Source organism: Odocoileus virginianus, chromosome 2 (assembly GCF_023699985.2).
Source record: "Odocoileus virginianus isolate 20LAN1187 ecotype Illinois chromosome 2, Ovbor_1.2, whole genome shotgun sequence".
Classification (NCBI taxonomy): Eukaryota; Metazoa; Chordata; class Mammalia; order Artiodactyla; family Cervidae; genus Odocoileus; species Odocoileus virginianus.
In genome coordinates, this window is record NC_069675.1 from 3,200,343 (window position 1) to 3,217,857 (window position 17,515).

Here is a 17,515-nt window from a genome sequence, read left to right on the forward strand (position 1 = left end):
AACAGGCTTCCTGACTTGTCCCCTGGGGAAAGGACCACACTCGCTGGGAGCTGTGGCGCCGGTGCAGGAGGCAGAGATCTCCTGGGCCTGTCTATGCTGAGCATGGCATCCTGCGTCCGCCCCGCGCCGCGGCCGTCCTACCTCCTTGAGGAGAGGCTCTGTGTCTGGGTTGGAGGTCTCTGTGGTGGTGGAGGAGCTGTCGTCGTCGGCCAAGGAGTCCTTCAGGTCGTCTTCCGGCGGCTTCCCCTTCCCCTTCTTCTCCTTCTCCTCCTGCTTCTTGGGCGGCTTCACCTTGCGCTGAGGAGGCTTTCCTTTCCCTGGGGGCGAGAGTCAAAGTAAAAGAACCCTTGATATTTAAACAGCTTGGAAAACACAGCCGTTTAAACTTTTTTTTTGAAGAGGCTGAACTCTGATTAGTAACGGTTTCTTTCTGTTTCTTCTCTAAAGCTTCTCAAATTAACATTTGACTTTCTGATTAGAATATTTCACAAGATCAACAATTTTTGAGGCATAAGTGATATACAAAAAGATATGCCCATTTTAAGTGTACAGTTCAACAGTTTTGGCAACTCAGTAGTTTTCACAAATCTGTGTGTCTCTAGAAGACAGCTGAGCCGTGGACAACAGGGGGTTAACCCGTACTCAGGTCACAGCTGGCCCTCCACATCTGTGGCTCCTCTGTAACCGGAGTCACCCAGCCGGGGACCCTGGGGTACTGTAGTCGCTACTGCTGGAAAAAACCCACATCTAAGTGGACTTAGGCAGTTCAAACCCTTGCTGCTCAAGGGTCATCTGTACTTTTATATCCCAGGGTTGATACAGCTTTGAGAAGTCACAGAAGTGAAAACCAGAGATCCCGTCAGATCTCTCTGGAGATGGGAGCCTGACGGCGACACGGGATGAGCTGCCACGTGTGTCACTTGTGGGATGCCGAGAACCTGGTGGCTCAGTACAAATTCTGGCCCTCCTGTTGCTAGCGCCTCACCTCGGCCTCTCATCTGCAGACTCGGGAGACGTCCTCACAGTGCTGCTGTGAGGAGGAATTACAGGAAGCCGCGGACAGTGCCCAGCTGCTGTTATATGTGGGCAGAGGGTAAAACAGAGTGACAGAAAGCCTATTATTTTAACTCACGTGGACGCTCCCAAGACAGACAAGAAAACAAGGCGCTGTGCTGCAGTGCTGCGTGTCCTGGGAATACGGCTGTGAAAACCAACAACGTAATCCCTGCCCTCCAGGAGCTTCCAGTCTAAGCAGAACAGAGCAGTGAGAAGCCCGTGGGCTGTGCCAGGCCCTCGGACTACGCCCATGAAGCCACCTGGGCAGGCAGGCTGGCACAGCTGCCACCGTGGAGCCCATTCTACGTCATTTAAAAATACATCTCCTTAATATGCCTTATTTAAAACCCTGATGCCTTACGGTGACTGTTGATGGATGCCAGTGACTCAAAGTTTGAAGTAATTTTCTCTAAATCACAGAGCTAGTAAGTGGCAGAGCCAGGATGTGATCTGGGTCTGCCTGAAGGCAGAGCCTGGCCTCACCACCCCATGGCACTTGGCGTCCCCCACCTGAGACAAAACCGCCCCTCAGACTGCCAACAGCAGAGAGACACCAGGGTGGCGACATATCCCGCAGTGTCTGCAGTGAACGCAGACACTGCAAGTGGCCGCACCGGCCTCAGCACAGTCTCAGGTTTTAACCCTCAATCCAGCAATGCTCCTGGCCAGTCCCCAGGGCTCACATGTTACGGGAGGAAAAACCAGAGAAATACAGAATCTAGACTGTCCAGTTGCAGAGGCCCTGCTCAGGCCAGCCATGAAAGGCAGGTATTTCTGGGGCCCCTCTTCCATGAGGGACAGTGACTGCAGGGGTGATAGAGATGAGATGGGATGTCTAATTCATAACTCATAACTTGGATATCTAACTCCAAGCTGTCTAACCCAGAGAAGGCGAGGGCTGGGGAGACCCTGTTCCTATGACAATGGGTCATTCTCAACAGTCTACAAAAGCCAGACATCACTGAAGCTCATTACAAGAAGATTTCTTTGAGATTTTGGGGAGGGCGGGGGAGAGAACAGGGCACTTCTGGAAAGAGAAGTGCCAAAGAATGGGAAGAAACATTACTATTTAATGTAATACACAGGCTTTTTGGCAGGAGTGTTGGGGTAAGTTTTACAGACATGATAAAGATTCCACCAGCTGATGGTTTTATGATATATTAATACTACTATTCCTCAAGAGCTTCCCGGGTGGCGCTACTGGTAAAGAATCCGCCTGCAAATGCAGGAGACGCAAGAGACGCAGGTTCAATCCCTGGGTTGGGAAGACCCCCTGGAGGAGGAAATGACAACCCACTCCAGTATTCCTGCCTGGAGAATCCCATGGACAGAGGAGCCTGGTGGGCTACAGTCCATGGGGTTGCAAAGATCTGGACACGACTGAGCAAGTGAGCACTACGGCACTATTCTGCAACCCCAAGACCAATGCCCGTCTTTTAAAGTTCATTTGAAAGACTGATTTTCTATAGGTATGTTGTGCTTCAATAAAAACACTTATTGAAGAAAAAAACAACACAAAGACCTGGCTCATTCCTTCTTTCCCAACAGCAGTGCTGGGAAGGATATCAAAAGGGGTGGCTGCTCATGTGAAGCCGGCAGTCACTGTCTTTTCGTGGCCTCAAGAATCATCACCTCCATCATTAAATAGCTTTTAGCAGGTCGACTCTAGGACCACTATGAAAAGTAAAGAACATTTTTTAATTTTAAAGTTTATGTTCTAGATGAATGACCCTGAAAAGAGGGGTCCACTGTATTGGTGTCAGAGGGCTGTCTTAGACCAAGGAATAAGGGGTTCACTTTGCCAGAGTCTCTCTTTGTGCTAAGAAAGGATAATATATATTTATTTTACTTATGCTCTAGATAAGGGAAAAACACATTATGTAACCAAATCTAACTTTAAAAAGAGGAACCTTAAGCATCCATTTAATATTACTGTAAAAATTACCCTAAAATATGTAAGCTCTGTTTACTCGTTATTGACCAGGGAATTTTTGCAGAAATGAACGCCAGTGGCTGGCAATTTCTTATCTAAGTGAATACTGAAACATCTCTGGTCAATAATGTTCAGGTAATAAAAGACATATTACTATGTCTCTGGTCAATAATGTGTTAGAAAAATGAGATAACAACAAAGAAGATTTCTGTGGAAGAAGTTAAATATTATTCAAATTTTGACTATTTTATACACCCAAATGCAAGTAATTCTATGAAGACTACAGAACCAGTCTTCATATCACTGGAATTAAGAAATTTTCTAAAACTCCTGGACTCTGCAAGGTGAGGTTTCTTTTGGCCTCTCAGGGCTGCCAAGTACTCTGTTCAAACCAAAGGCAAAACTTCTTGGTACATCAGTGAGGGAGGTACTGAAAAAGGCTCAGAATAACATATTAGCATGGCTGCCACAGAAGACAGTAAGTCACAAAAAAGTTCAGGCTGTAAAGGGAATAAACTGAAATACAGCCAGAGGCCATTTACTGTTTTTCACGTATGGACTCCGGAAGTTACAAATAAGCCTGCCTGTGTGTGTGTGGTGTGTAGACTTCTATGAAGGCAGCCCCACATCATGCTCTCATGGAACTCTCTTAGTGTGGCTGACCTCACTCCTCATGAGGACACGGCAGAAATGATGGGAGGTCACTTCCAAGAGCAGGTCACAGAAGATCGAGACTTCTGTCCTGCCAGCCTGTTCTCTCTCTTGAATTTCTGCCTGCTTGCTCTGGTAAAATCAACTGCTCTGAGCTGCCCTACCGAGAGGACCCAACAGGCTGCTGGCCACGGTCAGCAAAGAACTGAGACCATCATTCCAACAGGCCAAGAAGAACAGAATCCTGCTCTCAGCCACATGAATGAGCCTGGAAGCATGTCCACCACCAGGTGAATCATACGAAGATTTTAGTCCCAGGCAACACCTTGCCTGCCGTTCTGTGAGAACCTGGCAAAGCTGTACCCAGATGCCTGACCCCCAGAAACTGTGCATTAGTAAATGATGGAGGTTTAAGCCACTGGGTTTTGGGGTAATCTGTTGCTTAGAGACAGATGATTAATACAGCACGTATGTATGCATGCTCAGTCATGTCCAACGCTCTGTGACCCATGGACTATAGCTTGCCAGGCTCCTTTGTCCGTGGGATTCTCCAGGAAAGAATACTGAGTGGGCTGCCATTTCCTTCCTCCTCCAAGGGATCTTCCTGACCCAAGGATGGAACTCACGTCTCCTGCATCGGCAGGTGGATTCTTTACCACTGAGTCAGCCGGGGTGAAAACAGCATGAGGAACTCTAAAGCAGGAGTCAGCACACTGTTTCTGGAGGGCCAGACAGTAAGCACTTTCAGGTTTCTGCCCTTACAGTCTCTGCTGCTACGTCACCAAAGCAGCACAGATAATGTATGAACGAACAGGGACTCTTGTCCCCAGAGGACAGGTGACGACTTTGTCTAGGGGCTGTGGTTTGCTAATCCCTGCTCTAAAGTGCAGGTTGTACAGAAATCCTATTTTTGGGTCAAAAGGCAGATGACTGCCATTTTACCACTGTGTTAAAAACTATTTTAATGATGAAAAAAAAAAAGCTCAACCTACCACGGTAACATAGTCATCACAGGAAGTGAAAACAAAAATAGTAGATGTCCAACAAATTCCTGAATTTGGTAAGTGTTCTAAGAGAGAAATATGGGTATCTTTTATGACACTTGGATACTTCTGTTTGCATCTTGATGCGAAAGAGCTGAAGTCCAGGGGCAGAGATGAATGTCAGCCAGGACACCTGCTAAACCAGCTGCTCATCACAATTACGATTGAGATAGCCTACACGCGGTGGCTGTCCCCTTGAGTGTCCCAGAAGTGAGAAGATATGGTTACCTTTGCTTTTGGACAACGGTGAAGGCGGCTGCTCTGTAAACACATCCAGGGGCGGGGCATCGTGGTGCTCGAAGTCTTTGTCCATGGCTTCGATGAGACTGGTGATGTCTGAGTCCTCGGAGCTGTGCCGGGTGCTGCTGGGGTGCTCTGGGTGGGGTGGGGGCGCGAGGGGCGCAGGGGACAGCCTCTCGGGCTGTGGCTCCTGGTGCTGAGGCACTGGCGGCGGGGGCGAGTGCTGCTCCAGGGGGCTGTGGCCGTGGTGCTGGCTGCTGTGCTGGCCCTGTCTGGCCCCCTTGGACTTCCGGCCTGCGCTGTGACCCTGGGCCACGGTGTGGGACTCGAAGACCAGTGGGCTGGCTTTGCTCGCCGACTGGGCATTAGTCCTGCCGGAGGCACTCGCGCTGCTTTTGGCTCTGACGTTTTCCACGTCAGCGGAGCTTCTACTGCTGTGACTGCTATGCGGGTGGACTGACGGGCTACACTGCTTGTGACTCCCCGCACCGGGCCGGGAGGCCGAGCCGCCTGCTCCACAGAAGCCCCGACTGTGACCGGGGTCACAGCTCAGCGTGTTCAAGCTGGAAAAGAGCATCAGTAACAGCAACCTATGAGATCTAAGATTAAAGGAAAACTATAGGACATCCATGATGGTCCAGTGGCTAAGTCTCCACGCTCCCAATGCACAGAGGGGGCCCAGGTTTGTTCCCTGGTCAGGGAACTAGATCCCACATGCTACAGCTGAGAGTCTGCATGCTGCAACCAAAGATCCTGCATGCCTTCAGGGACGAATGAAGATCCCATGTGCCACAACTGAGACCCAGTACATCAAAATACAGAAGTAAATTAAAAAAAAAATTATAAATACTTCATCAGTAGAACCACTGCAGATATGAATGACCCTCGGGTAGTTCTACTCATGACAAGAAATAGGATACCTTTCACAACTCTACTGGGTCTGTTCTATCTGAAAACTTAGGCATCAAGTCACTGGCCTCAGGTAGAAAGTTTAACCCTCATCAATATAATAAAACATGGTATCTTCTAAGAGTTCTTAGAAACTAAGAGTGACACACAGTGTATCATAATATTTTCCCCGAGCAAAGACAAAAAGAAGAAACTTATTTTTTCTCTTAATTACATCAGCCAAATCTATGCATATTAGAGAATTTATTTCCAGCAGGTGCACATACTTTCCTTCAGATGAAATACCAACGATTCTCCTGAGATCAAATGGTCTCCCCACATCAAAGGGTGGGTTCGAGGCCTCAAAGGACAGCCGCCTTCGGAAGGGCTCCCAAATTCCTTGAGCTTCTAAATAGGCTGTTCCAATCACCAAAAGAAACAGCGCACTGCAGGGGAAGAAAAGGAGGAGAATCCAGGGCCACGTGTCAGTGCGAGAGCAACAGGAGCTGATACTGAGGGCAGAGTTTCTTGGTAAAGTACAAGACAATATAAAAAAAACGAGATGCCTATGACAAGACAAAGGCATTCTGGATGAAAGTTTGCCCACAGACTTCCCTAGTGTGCCAACACACCAGGAGGCTTGTATGGAGGAAATAACCCCTTGAATCAGAACAGACACTGGAGGGTACCTTTCCTTCTGCCAAGCAGCAGCTCTTTAGTTCTAACTCGCTAGGCCAACTCTCGTCCCTTAGGATGTGTTGGGTAAACATGTAGGTTAATTAAGAGGCGAGTCATCTCATTCTTAAAAAATAAAGAAATAGACTGAAAAAGAGATGAGGATGCTGAGGGTTTAAAAAATATTTCTCATCAGTTTTATGTTGTTTAGGTATGATATGACTCAATTAAAATAAACTATTATGTTTGAGTACATTTCATATGCCCAAATCAAGTATTTCCTGGTAAATTATGAGGTCTTTTTAAGAAATTAACCCGTACTGTATGTGTCTAACAAATTTTATAGGTAGAAAAGACTCTGGTTCATTGTATATGTCACCCAAGAAGGGTTTAGGTCTGATTGCTCCCACTGGCCTAGGTAAGCCTGACTAGGGAGGGTTGCCTCTTGTGTCCGTTGGTGGACCCCCGGCAATCAGAGCTGTGACTGGCACACAGGGGGAGTCATGATCAACAGTGTCAAGTGATACATACACATCAACCTCGAAAGAAGACACAGTACCTCATTATTCCTGAGATGATGATGTACAGAGCCAGCTCCCAGTTGGGCCTGGGCAGGGCTTCTGCACAGGTTGCTAACATATGGTAAGGAAGGGATGCATTCAATACAAACACAAACTCAGAGCCACTGGCTGTTATAAACTTCAGTTCACGGATGACTCTGGAAGCTGTGAAATCAGGAGTAAACCTAAAACGCAAAGGTGGCAGTGAGACTAGGTTTTTAAAAACATACTGTAAGCAGTTCAAATATAATACCTTTGAAACAGAGCACAGAATTTTAGAGATTGGCACTTTTATTCAACTTTCTCATTTTCAGAGGGATAAAGTATTGTCCTATGAGGTTAAGTAACAAAACAACTTTATTTTGTGGATAACTAGAGAAACTGCATAGAAAGAGAACAATGGTTGACTTCCCATAATTATTAATTCAGAGAGAAGTCTCTGAGCTTCTTTCCTTTCTTTGCTTTTTTCTGTATTTAATTCACTCTCCTCTCCCATGATATACTAGCAATAATGCCTTTTTTCCCCCGAGAAACCCATCCTAGCCCTATTGATGTTCATCTCCTCCAGCACTGCTTTCTGTCCTAATGATTTTATTTTTGTGTTAACTGTATGCTCTCCAACCACATGATCCGCACCCTGAGGAAAGGTGTCTTACTCCCCACTGTACCTTTAGGTGCCAGGTGTTATGCCTTACATGGAGTGATATAGGTGCTAACAAAGTAAATGTCCACTGAAGACCATGAAATTATCATTCAACTAAGGGACAGTGGTTACATTTTATTATGCAAAACTTTATAACAAGTTATCAATCGTTAAAATTTGCTGCAACTATTACCCATGTAGGCATTAACATGGAGAAGGCAATGGCACCCCACTCCAGTACTCTTGCCTGGAGAATCCCATGGATCAGAGGAGCCTGGTAGGCTGCAGTCTATGGGGTTGCTAGGAGTTGGACACGACTGAGCGACTTCACTTTCACTTTTCACTTTCATGCATTGGGGAAGGAAGTGGCAACCCACTCCAGTGTTGTTGCCTGGAGAATCCCAGGGACGGGGGAGCCTGGTGGGCTGCCGTCTATGGGGTCGCACAGAGTCAGACACGACTGAAGCGACTTAGCAGCAGCAGGCATTAACACTGTTTTCTGACCAAACTATCACACGACATGGAAAAACTGCACGTGCATGACACAGGTGTCTGCTCTACTGCTGAGAATGATCTTACAGTTGGTTCTATACAAGACCTTGAAAATTTTTTAAAAATTTAAGTATTTTTGAAATTATAAAAGCATGATAACACATTTACAGGAGACTTCGAATAAAGTTACATATAGTTCCACTATATATATATACACACACACATGTATATATAGTTCCAGTATATAATTAGTTTTTAAGTAGATAAATTAAGAGTTTTAGTGAGTTTCAATATCAAGCACTCAAAAATTAATAGAAAGAATAGACAAAAAAGCAGAAGGATATGGTAGGCCAGAAATGCACTATGAACCAATTCAACATAATTAAAATTTATACAATTTTTACACAACAGCAGGATACAAATTCTATTCAAGTTTCCACAGGGGGAAAAAAAAGATTTAGTGATTCATCATCTCATGAGAAAATACTTACAGAATGACTATGTCTTTAGAGGCATTGGCGCTTAGTGCAAACTCTTGACAATTGATGACTTTAAAGCCATATCCCTCACAGGAGTACCCACTGACTTCAATGGTTTCTATGTGAATTGGAAGTTGTCCTGTGTTCTCTACTTTAAATGTTCTTTTCAATGTGAAATTGGGTTCCCTTAGTCTCATACCTAAAGGAAAAAAATGAGTATAAATCTTGTTGTCCTGTGCACCAGGTCCAAGTGACGATAACACATCTTTCATGAATGTATCCCAGAGATTATGACGGAGCTCCTCAGGCCAAAGGGATGAGCCACTGCCCAGGTTTCATCAGGAAGTTCTCTTCTTTGTTAAGTCATTTTAGATGGCGGAAGTTTAATTAGGCTTTATATTTCACATTCACAGTAAATCAGCTAAGGTATGCAATGAATACTGATACTTCAAAACTTGTAAGATCCAAATGAAACAATTCTGAAAGCAAGTTAGGGTGTTTCCTTAAAGTCTTAAGTACTCATCAGTAATATATGCATATGCCCATGTAGAAACATTGTTCCTGTGTTTGGCATTACTTACTGTTGAAAAGGAACGCTGAAATTTGTGCATGTGCATACAACAAGAACACTCACCCTCTGTACAGTCTTTCAGTAGCGCTTCTGTGATTTTGAAGCGTAAGGAGCTCCCTGGGCCTGGAAGCTTGCCTGCCACCCTCAAGTTCTCGGTTGTCCCCTGTCCTTGGACCATCACGGCATCCATCACAGTCAGGTTATTTCTATGTGAGAAGAAGAAGTCCAGATTGTCCTCTGCTTAAATTTGCACAATCTTTTGATTTTGAATTTTACTGCTACTTTATAAACAATGTGAAGATTAATACCTTAAATTTAATGGTCAAACATTGGCACTTTAAAAATTTAAAAATGTTTTACATGATGAAGACTAAGAGTTACACTGTCAAGAGTCATACATGGTACAGTAAGACACTATTCAAGTCTTTTAGCTAAAAATATAATCACAGTGTTAAGTTTCATGAGGCATGGTATGCATCTGTGTGCATATTTTGGACACAATGAATACCCTGTCTCATAAATAAATTAATGCAAATATTAATATTAAAACATATTAAGAAAGAACTCATGTAAGCACTAGAAGTCAACCCACACTTAAATCACAGAACATACCTGATTATGATTAGGGAAGAAACAGTTCTATTGTGAACTGGAGTAAACTTTACTTTGACAGATTTCTTTTCTCCAGGTTTTAAAATTAAGTTTAAAACTAAGTGTCGGGAGAGGCCCTCTGTGAATCCTGTTGAACTCTGCAGTGGGTGAGCCTTGAATCATTGGGCAAACAAACAAGAGTCATTAGTATATTTTCTGGAAAAATTTTTCCCCTTTACCCTATCCACAGCCAAGTATTAGTTTCTCAAAATGACTAACTACAAAAACAAGTTTATCCCTTATGATTTAGATCCTGGATGGCTGGCAAGCAGAGCAACCAATGATGACAACTTCATATTCTGCATTAAGTCCCCAAAGGGGTTTTATTCCCCAGGTCACCAGAGTCTTCATGTTTGTACTAAGCACTTGTTTTTGTGTATGGATCTTTTAACTTTAAAGGTTCTGAAACATGACATAAAAAACCAGAGAAGGACACACACCTGAGAGAGGAGCATCTCAACCTTTTAACACAGAGCAGACAGCTGTGTCGCCAGCACCCAGCACCCTGAAGTCCTGCTGGTGCTGTCCTCTCACCTTTCAGCCACGGTTTTCCTGCCTCTCCCCTCTGAAGGGTACTGGCTGGAGAGTCTTAAGGCCATATCATTTTATTTATAAAGGTATTGCCAATTCATATCAATCTACCTTCAATTTTATTTTGAAAGCTAAGCCCATTATTATTGTTTCATAAACACTTGATGATTTAAAGTTCAAATAACAAGTTCAGTTTAATAATCAAAATATGACTTCTTGACAGTTACAGATAAGATTTAAAAGATTTGTTTTTTTATTAAAAAAAACCATAGTTAACACTGCTCGGATTTCAAGTAAAATTAAGCTTAAGCTTTTTTGGAGGCGGAAGGGCTGGTAGTACTTGGGTATAAATGTCCATGGCACTCTGGTGCTGCTGCTGAGTCGCTTTAGTCGTGTCCGACTCTGTGCGACCACATAGACGGCAGCCCACCAGGCTCCACTGTCCCTGGGATTCTCCAGGCAAGAACACTGGAGTGGGTTGCCATTTCCTTCTCCAGTGCATGAAAGTGAAAGTGAAGTCGCTCAGTCGTGTCCGACTCTTCGCGACCCCATGGACTGCAGCCCACCAGGCTCCTCCGTCCATGGGATTCTCCAGGCAAGAGTACTGGGGTGGGGTGCCATTGCCTTCTCCCCATGGCACGCTATCTACCTGCTAACCTGTGGGAGGAGAGTGAATTTTCTATGATTTTCTACTATACACAAATTATCTATTTCAACAGCATGATTCTATGGACATAATTTCTTTTTTTTTTTTAAATGGACATAATTTCATAGCTAATAAACTCTGTGAAGCACACTACTTTTCAACTCTCTCTTCTGAGGCGGCTATTTTTTTCCTGCATCGAAAATTCTTCTCTGTAAATGTCTACTAGGACAACAATGTTCTGACTGCTCCCAAATGGTTGGTGAATAGGTTCCCTTTAAATAAACTGTTCTGAGTAACTGGCAAACAAGTTATAAACTATACCTATATTCCCAACAAACAACTAATTTAAATTCTGATGACATGGCAGATACTTTAGGATTCTCTGATACCTCTGGGGTATCAGTCAGTAATTTTCATAGTGGTGGTTCTTGAAGAGAGATTCACAGACCCTTGGGGATCTGAGAGGTCTCTTTAGGTGTGTCAAAACCACCTTCACAACACAGACCAAAGCTCTTTGCCTTTTTCACTGTGTTAACATTGGCACCGATGGCCCGCAAAAGCAATGGTGGGTAAGTAAAACTGCTGACCCTTTAGCTAGAAGCAAGGTAGCCTTATCAAACCTCCCTGGTAGCCACGGTTTTTCTTCACTGCCAGGCACTTACAGCTAACAAAAACCAAAACCAAAACCTGTGACTGATTAAGTAGTAATAAATATTAATCGTAAATCTCAACCCTTGAGCACGAGGCTTTTTAATACTGTGTGATAGAACAAAGTATGCCTGAAGTGCCCCCTGCAGCATGCTGGCCTGTGCTTTCTGGAAGAGCTATCGTTTGAGATGCCGACAGAACTAGATTCTGACCTCAAGGGACTCCATTTATATTTGAAAAATGACTGAGAGTCAATATACGACTATTCAGACTGGAGTATTTAGTAGACATTTTCACAAAAATGAAGTCGATCTGTTCCTTTAAGGAAAGCAACTGAAGCATTTGTTGCCAATGGTAAAATTTGACTGTTTTAAGTACAATTTAGAATTTTGGCCTTGTGAACTTGAGAGCTTCCCAATAGTTAAAAGAATTCCCTGATAAGACTCATGGTTACAGGGATAAATATGATTTTTTGGATACTGCAGAGTGAATTGTATCAACATTTGGAAGCTCTGCATATCTTAGTGAACCAGTATTTTCCAAATGATTGATGTATATAGTATTATAATACCTAAAAAGGCAATTAAGACATCCTTTCTGCAACTACATGAATGTGTCAGGTCAGGTCAGGTCAGGTCAGATCCCTATACTTCAACCAAAACAATATATCGTGAGAGGCTGAACGCAGAGGCAGACATGAGAATCTATCTGTATATTAAGTCTGAGAGCCACTGAACAGCTCTGTGAAATGTAAAACAATCTGCTCTTATTGCAAAACCATTTTAAAAAATATGTCTATCTTTTCATTTTTATATTATCTGTCAAACAGAATGGGCTTATCATTATTTTAAATGAACTAAATCACTATTTTAAGGATCTCAGTTTTCATTTCTAATATGGTCAATATTGACAGATATAACCAACACAAACAAAAAACCTCTCTGGAGTCCTTAATAATTTTTAAAAACTGAGATAAAGCCGAAATCTTAAATAATTTTTCAGATTGTAAAGGAATCCTGAGATCAAATAATTTTAGATCCACAGTTTTACAGCACTGTAGAGAAGTGTTAGAGAATTTATTTGAAGCTGACCCGAAGACTTCCTCTAGAATTTCTTCTTTAGAATAAATTTCTGGGATCCAGGGCATTCTTATTCATATTCCTACCTCTCACAATACCTACATCTTAAAGGTACCACCAACGGTTTGGTAAGACAAGAAAGGCAAATACTATGTCATTTACTTCTTATGTGTATTTTCTCTCTTTATAAAAGCAGAGTGAAGGGAATCTGTGGTTACTGAACTTTCTAGGAATTATCATCTAGATATCTGGATAATATCTAGATATTTGGATAACCCTGAACTTATTATTTTTATGGCATTATTTTATGGTATTTTTATGGATGGAAACAAAGAAAATAAAAATGATTCCAAGAGAATGGCATGGATTAGAATATGAGACTCTCTAAATTTCAGTCTCGTGTTCTACCTATTACTCAGCAGGAAAAAAACATTGAAAATTACTTAGAAAAATAACTTTCTTATATAAGACTGACTTAAAAATAGATCTATAAAAAGTATTCCATAAAGGTCTGGCTAATGTATGTTTTATAGATCAAAACATAAAACTGGGAAAGAACACAAATACTTCAAAAACTGTAAAACATGTGGTTGGAGAGTGATCAGTGATTCCTAACCAGGAGCGCCCACGTGTCACGTAAGCCTGGGCGAGGGCCCCCTGACTCTGGGAGAACTACACGCGACTTGGCCCTGACAGCCACCACAGGTGTGAACGCGGGCAGGTCAGTTCCCCTCCCTGCACTCCGTTCCTCCCCCACCAGCAGAGCATGTGAAGCCCTTCTCTCCCAGGGAGGTCACTGACAGCCAGGCTGCTGTCACGGCTGTGGGCAATCACACACGTGAACGCAGCTGTCATGACGCTGACACACGCCAGGCGCGCGGGGAGCACGGAAAGCCTTCGTTCTGGGAGCCACAGGCTGGCTCGTGCAGCCCACGCTCCCTGGGGGCTTCCCACGCGCCCAGCAACTCATCTACGGGCTTCCCTGTTGGTTTGCTTCATCTGCTAAAAACCCTGTAACATCCAGATTATTAAGTTCGCATTGCAACAGAAACCGAAGTTTGGAAAGGTTGACACACTCGGTCGAGGTGACCAAGCTAGCAGGTACACAGGCGTGATGATCCCAGGAGCCGACCTCCCTTGTTCCAAACGGGAAGCAGCCACGTCACAGCTCCTTGACAGACTGGGACCTGTGTACTGCAAGAGCCCACAGCGAGAAGAGAAAGCAGGGGCAGACTGTTTCCCCTCAAAGTCATTCAGACTGTGGGGGATTAACTAGATTCTCACTCGTATTCATTCAACACCTTTTGTTTTATGAATGCGAGAAAAACTAAGATAATAGAAGACGAGGCCTCAAGGAGCCTATCCCCAGATTTGGGAAACACGGCACCACACATGAAAAATAAAACAAAACCCAAAGCTAACACGGGTGTAAGTGAAGAGGCAGGGAACATCAGAGAGCTGAACTGGTGGAGGGCTCACAGCCAGCAGGGCTGGTGTGGACAGGCTGCTTGAGGCTGGGCGAGACGAGCCGGGCTGGGGGAAGCGCACTGAGGCCAAGGCACTTGGGCCGATTTGCAGGTAGCATTAGTGCCGAGCGGTAATGCCCTGACTGACACAAGAAAAGTCTTAAGTCCTTACATAATCATGAGTGGGTTAGTGGCTGTTCAGTCTGGCCTGCATGACAGAGACTATCTGGTCCTAGAGCAAACCAGCTTGTGCATACACTCAGCAGTTCAAACATATCTGTTGAGGGAAAACTGTAAGTGGTACTGCGCTAAGTATGAGTGCAGCTAGCCACGGGTCTGGCCTTCACGGAGTTTACAATTTTATTAGAAAGTCTCCAAAATAAAAATTTAAATGACCAAGCTCAATATTTTGAGGCTTAATAAAAAGAAATCATGTATTAGTCTATACACCTCATAGGCATCCTCTCAGAGGTTCTGGCAGCTATTATTATGGGCTTAACATTTAATGCCCACATATAGGACCTTCTACACGGCATGCCTCCGGGTGATCTAAATCCCATCCACTCCTCCTGGGCTTTATGCCTCTAAAAGAATGACTGGACTCTTCTGAACTTCTTCAGTAACCTGTCTTTCAGGCAGTTTAAGGATGGTCAATGTTTTTCTTCCACATCGCATTGGTCGGATCATAAAATTACTTCTTTGCAATCGTATGAAGTGTGAATACTTACACTGTTTCTGAAGACTTGGAATTCTTGTGTTCTTAAATCGATCTTTGCCACCTTACTTAAGTTAAACCTGAAATTAAAAAACACACATATTTCTTTGTAAATAGCATCATAGTTAAAGGGGTTGTAGAGTAATTACCAAGGTTGTGTTTACCTTTCAGCAGATTTTGAGATCAATATTATCAGGTCAATAGCCTTCAAAAAGCAGCTACAACTTAGTTTATTCTTCACTTTTAAAACTAAAATATTTGAAAGGCTCCACCTGCTTCCTCTTTTCACTGTTTTAGGAAGGAGTTCTACATGATTGCTTCTTGTCTTAAACTGGAAGCTTTTCCAGATGCTTAATGTAATATCTATTTCCCGAAAACTTTCTCTCAACTTCAATTATAGATGTAAGATTTCTCTAAGCAAATCTACTATTTAAGAGCTATAATAAAGCTCCAATACTTTGGCCACCTGATGCAAAGAGCCAACTCACTAGAAAAGACCCTGATATTGGGAAAGATTGAGGGCAGGAGAAGTGGGAGGAGGATGAGATGGCTGGATGGCATCACCGACTCAATGGACATGAGTTTGAACAAACTCTGGTAGATAGTGAAGGACAGGGAAGCCTGGTGTGCTGCCGTTCATGGGGTTGCAAAGAGTCAGACACGACTTAGTGACTGAACAACACCAACAACTTTCCATCAGACAAAAGATTTGGGAGTAAATGCTCATAAGACCCCAGAACACCTTCTATGGGAGACCTACAATCCAGAGTGCTGTGGCCATAAAGGAGTCAATCCTGTATAATCATTAATTTAAAAATATCCTGATATTTCTACTTCACAGACAACAGTAACGCCTGTAGTCCATGGGGTCACAAAGAGTCAGAACGACTTAGTAACTGAACAACAACGAAGTTTTAAATGTGTAAAATGATCATTCACTGTCTATATGGAAACATTTTGATGATCTGAAGCAATGCTTACCTTGATATTAACTTATCTACAAAGATGGAAGGGCTGGAATATAAAGCCAGGGGGATAAACTGAATATAGATGGGAACATCTGCAGGGTTTTCTAACATAATCTCTTCTTCCTTAAACAAAAATAAAGAGGTGGTAAGTGAAAGATCTGCCCCGTTAGAAGGAAGAGCAGATACTTCGTCATACTAGGACGCATTTCCAAAGGCCCATGGCACTCTGGATACTTACTGAAGAGCAGTTTGTATTAGTGAGGGGGAACCTCACGAGCCGGGGGGAGCTGAGGAGGGACGGCCAGGAGAGTTCGGCAGAAACTTTTGACAGGATGTTTTTCTGGAGGTCTGTATTTACTTCAAACATAGCATTCAATCTAGAAATCACAATTTGTAAGTCACTATATTGAATGGAAATGCTTGAGTTTACTCAATACAGGAAATTCTATTAGGCTTGTGTACTTGAGAAATTTTATTCTGGCCTTGAATAAACACAGGTTTACCTGCTCCTAACATTTCACTCTGTTTTCACAGACACATATGAAGAGGTCTCTATTTTGGCACAGAGGGCAAACTATCTATCACTGATCACCTGCCCTGTTTTCATACTGAATGTGTAAGTGACAAGCCAGGCATATATAGATGACAGGATGTAATGGGGATCCTAAAGGATCCTGCATGTTTAGTGGAAAGATCTAGATGCCAACAGCAGGTGAATATTGTAGTTGAACTAATGAGAAGGTGGTGCACTGCTTGACATATGGCTTCTTTCCCACTTGAGGAAAAAAAAGACAAAATCTTAATATGCAATAAAGACGTCGGTTGAAGCGATAATACATATGAGGGTTTTGTGTAGACATGTATATGCAGCAATATTCAGGACCTCATTTGACTATTTCCCTACTTAAAAGTGTTTATAAACCAGCTGTTTAGAACTCAGAACACATTTCCTATGGAAACGATATTATAGATGGGGCTAAACACTGAAGCCTATTTGATACCATAAGAGCAGTGAATTATGATACCATAATATTGGGGAGAGTACCAGTTTTCTAACACTGGTAATGAATTTTCTGTGACATGCATGTTGACAAGGTAACACAGAGGCAGGAGCAGGAAGAACGCCACATCCACTATGCAGCTGTGACCTGGTAGCTCAGGGCAGGCAGGAAGTCTGGGTCTTCAGTGGGGAACGCTAGGCTCACAGAGAGGAAGGCAGCGGTTTCGGTGGGTGGGAGGTGAAAAGGTTCCTTGGCAGGTGAGCCAAGGGCAGCACTACCAGTCATTTATTCATAATTGGGTGTTAAAATACAGAGGCGGCCTGTACATTACAATGTCTACCATGGAAACTGGAGAACCAAAGAGTGTCTGAATTGGTGTTCTCTTAGTGAGTTCATTAGAAGAAGTCTCTTTACTAATTTTAACCATTTTAAAGGTAAAATTTACCTCTCTTTTTGCCTTAAGAAAACTTTTCACAGCAAGTAGTTCAGATACACAGAAACCTGCAGATTTGACTGTTCATGGCTTGAAAATACTATATTAGAATAAACTGGAAGATTTTGATGACGCTGACAAATACA

General features: G+C 43.3%; 1 protein-coding gene across 2 annotated transcripts in view; it reads right to left on the reverse strand.

The window, feature by feature from the left end:
- The window catches only part of TMEM131 (transmembrane protein 131), a 171,297-nt gene that overhangs the window by 15,298 nt on the left and 138,484 nt on the right, over positions 1–17,515 (reverse strand). For both annotated transcript variants that reach the window (XM_070474615.1, XM_070474608.1), the window contains 10 exons: positions 16,174–16,312; positions 15,949–16,058; positions 14,981–15,047; positions 9,844–9,995; positions 9,295–9,437; positions 8,673–8,859; positions 7,046–7,231; positions 6,099–6,257; positions 4,912–5,486; positions 142–317 (listed from right to left, as the gene is read on the reverse strand). In XM_070474615.1, the coding sequence (XP_070330716.1) occupies positions 142–317; positions 4,912–5,486; positions 6,099–6,257; positions 7,046–7,231; positions 8,673–8,859; positions 9,295–9,437; positions 9,844–9,995; positions 14,981–15,047; positions 15,949–16,058; positions 16,174–16,312 (1,894 nt within the window). The remainder of the gene's footprint in view (positions 1–141; positions 318–4,911; positions 5,487–6,098; positions 6,258–7,045; positions 7,232–8,672; positions 8,860–9,294; positions 9,438–9,843; positions 9,996–14,980; positions 15,048–15,948; positions 16,059–16,173; positions 16,313–17,515) is intronic.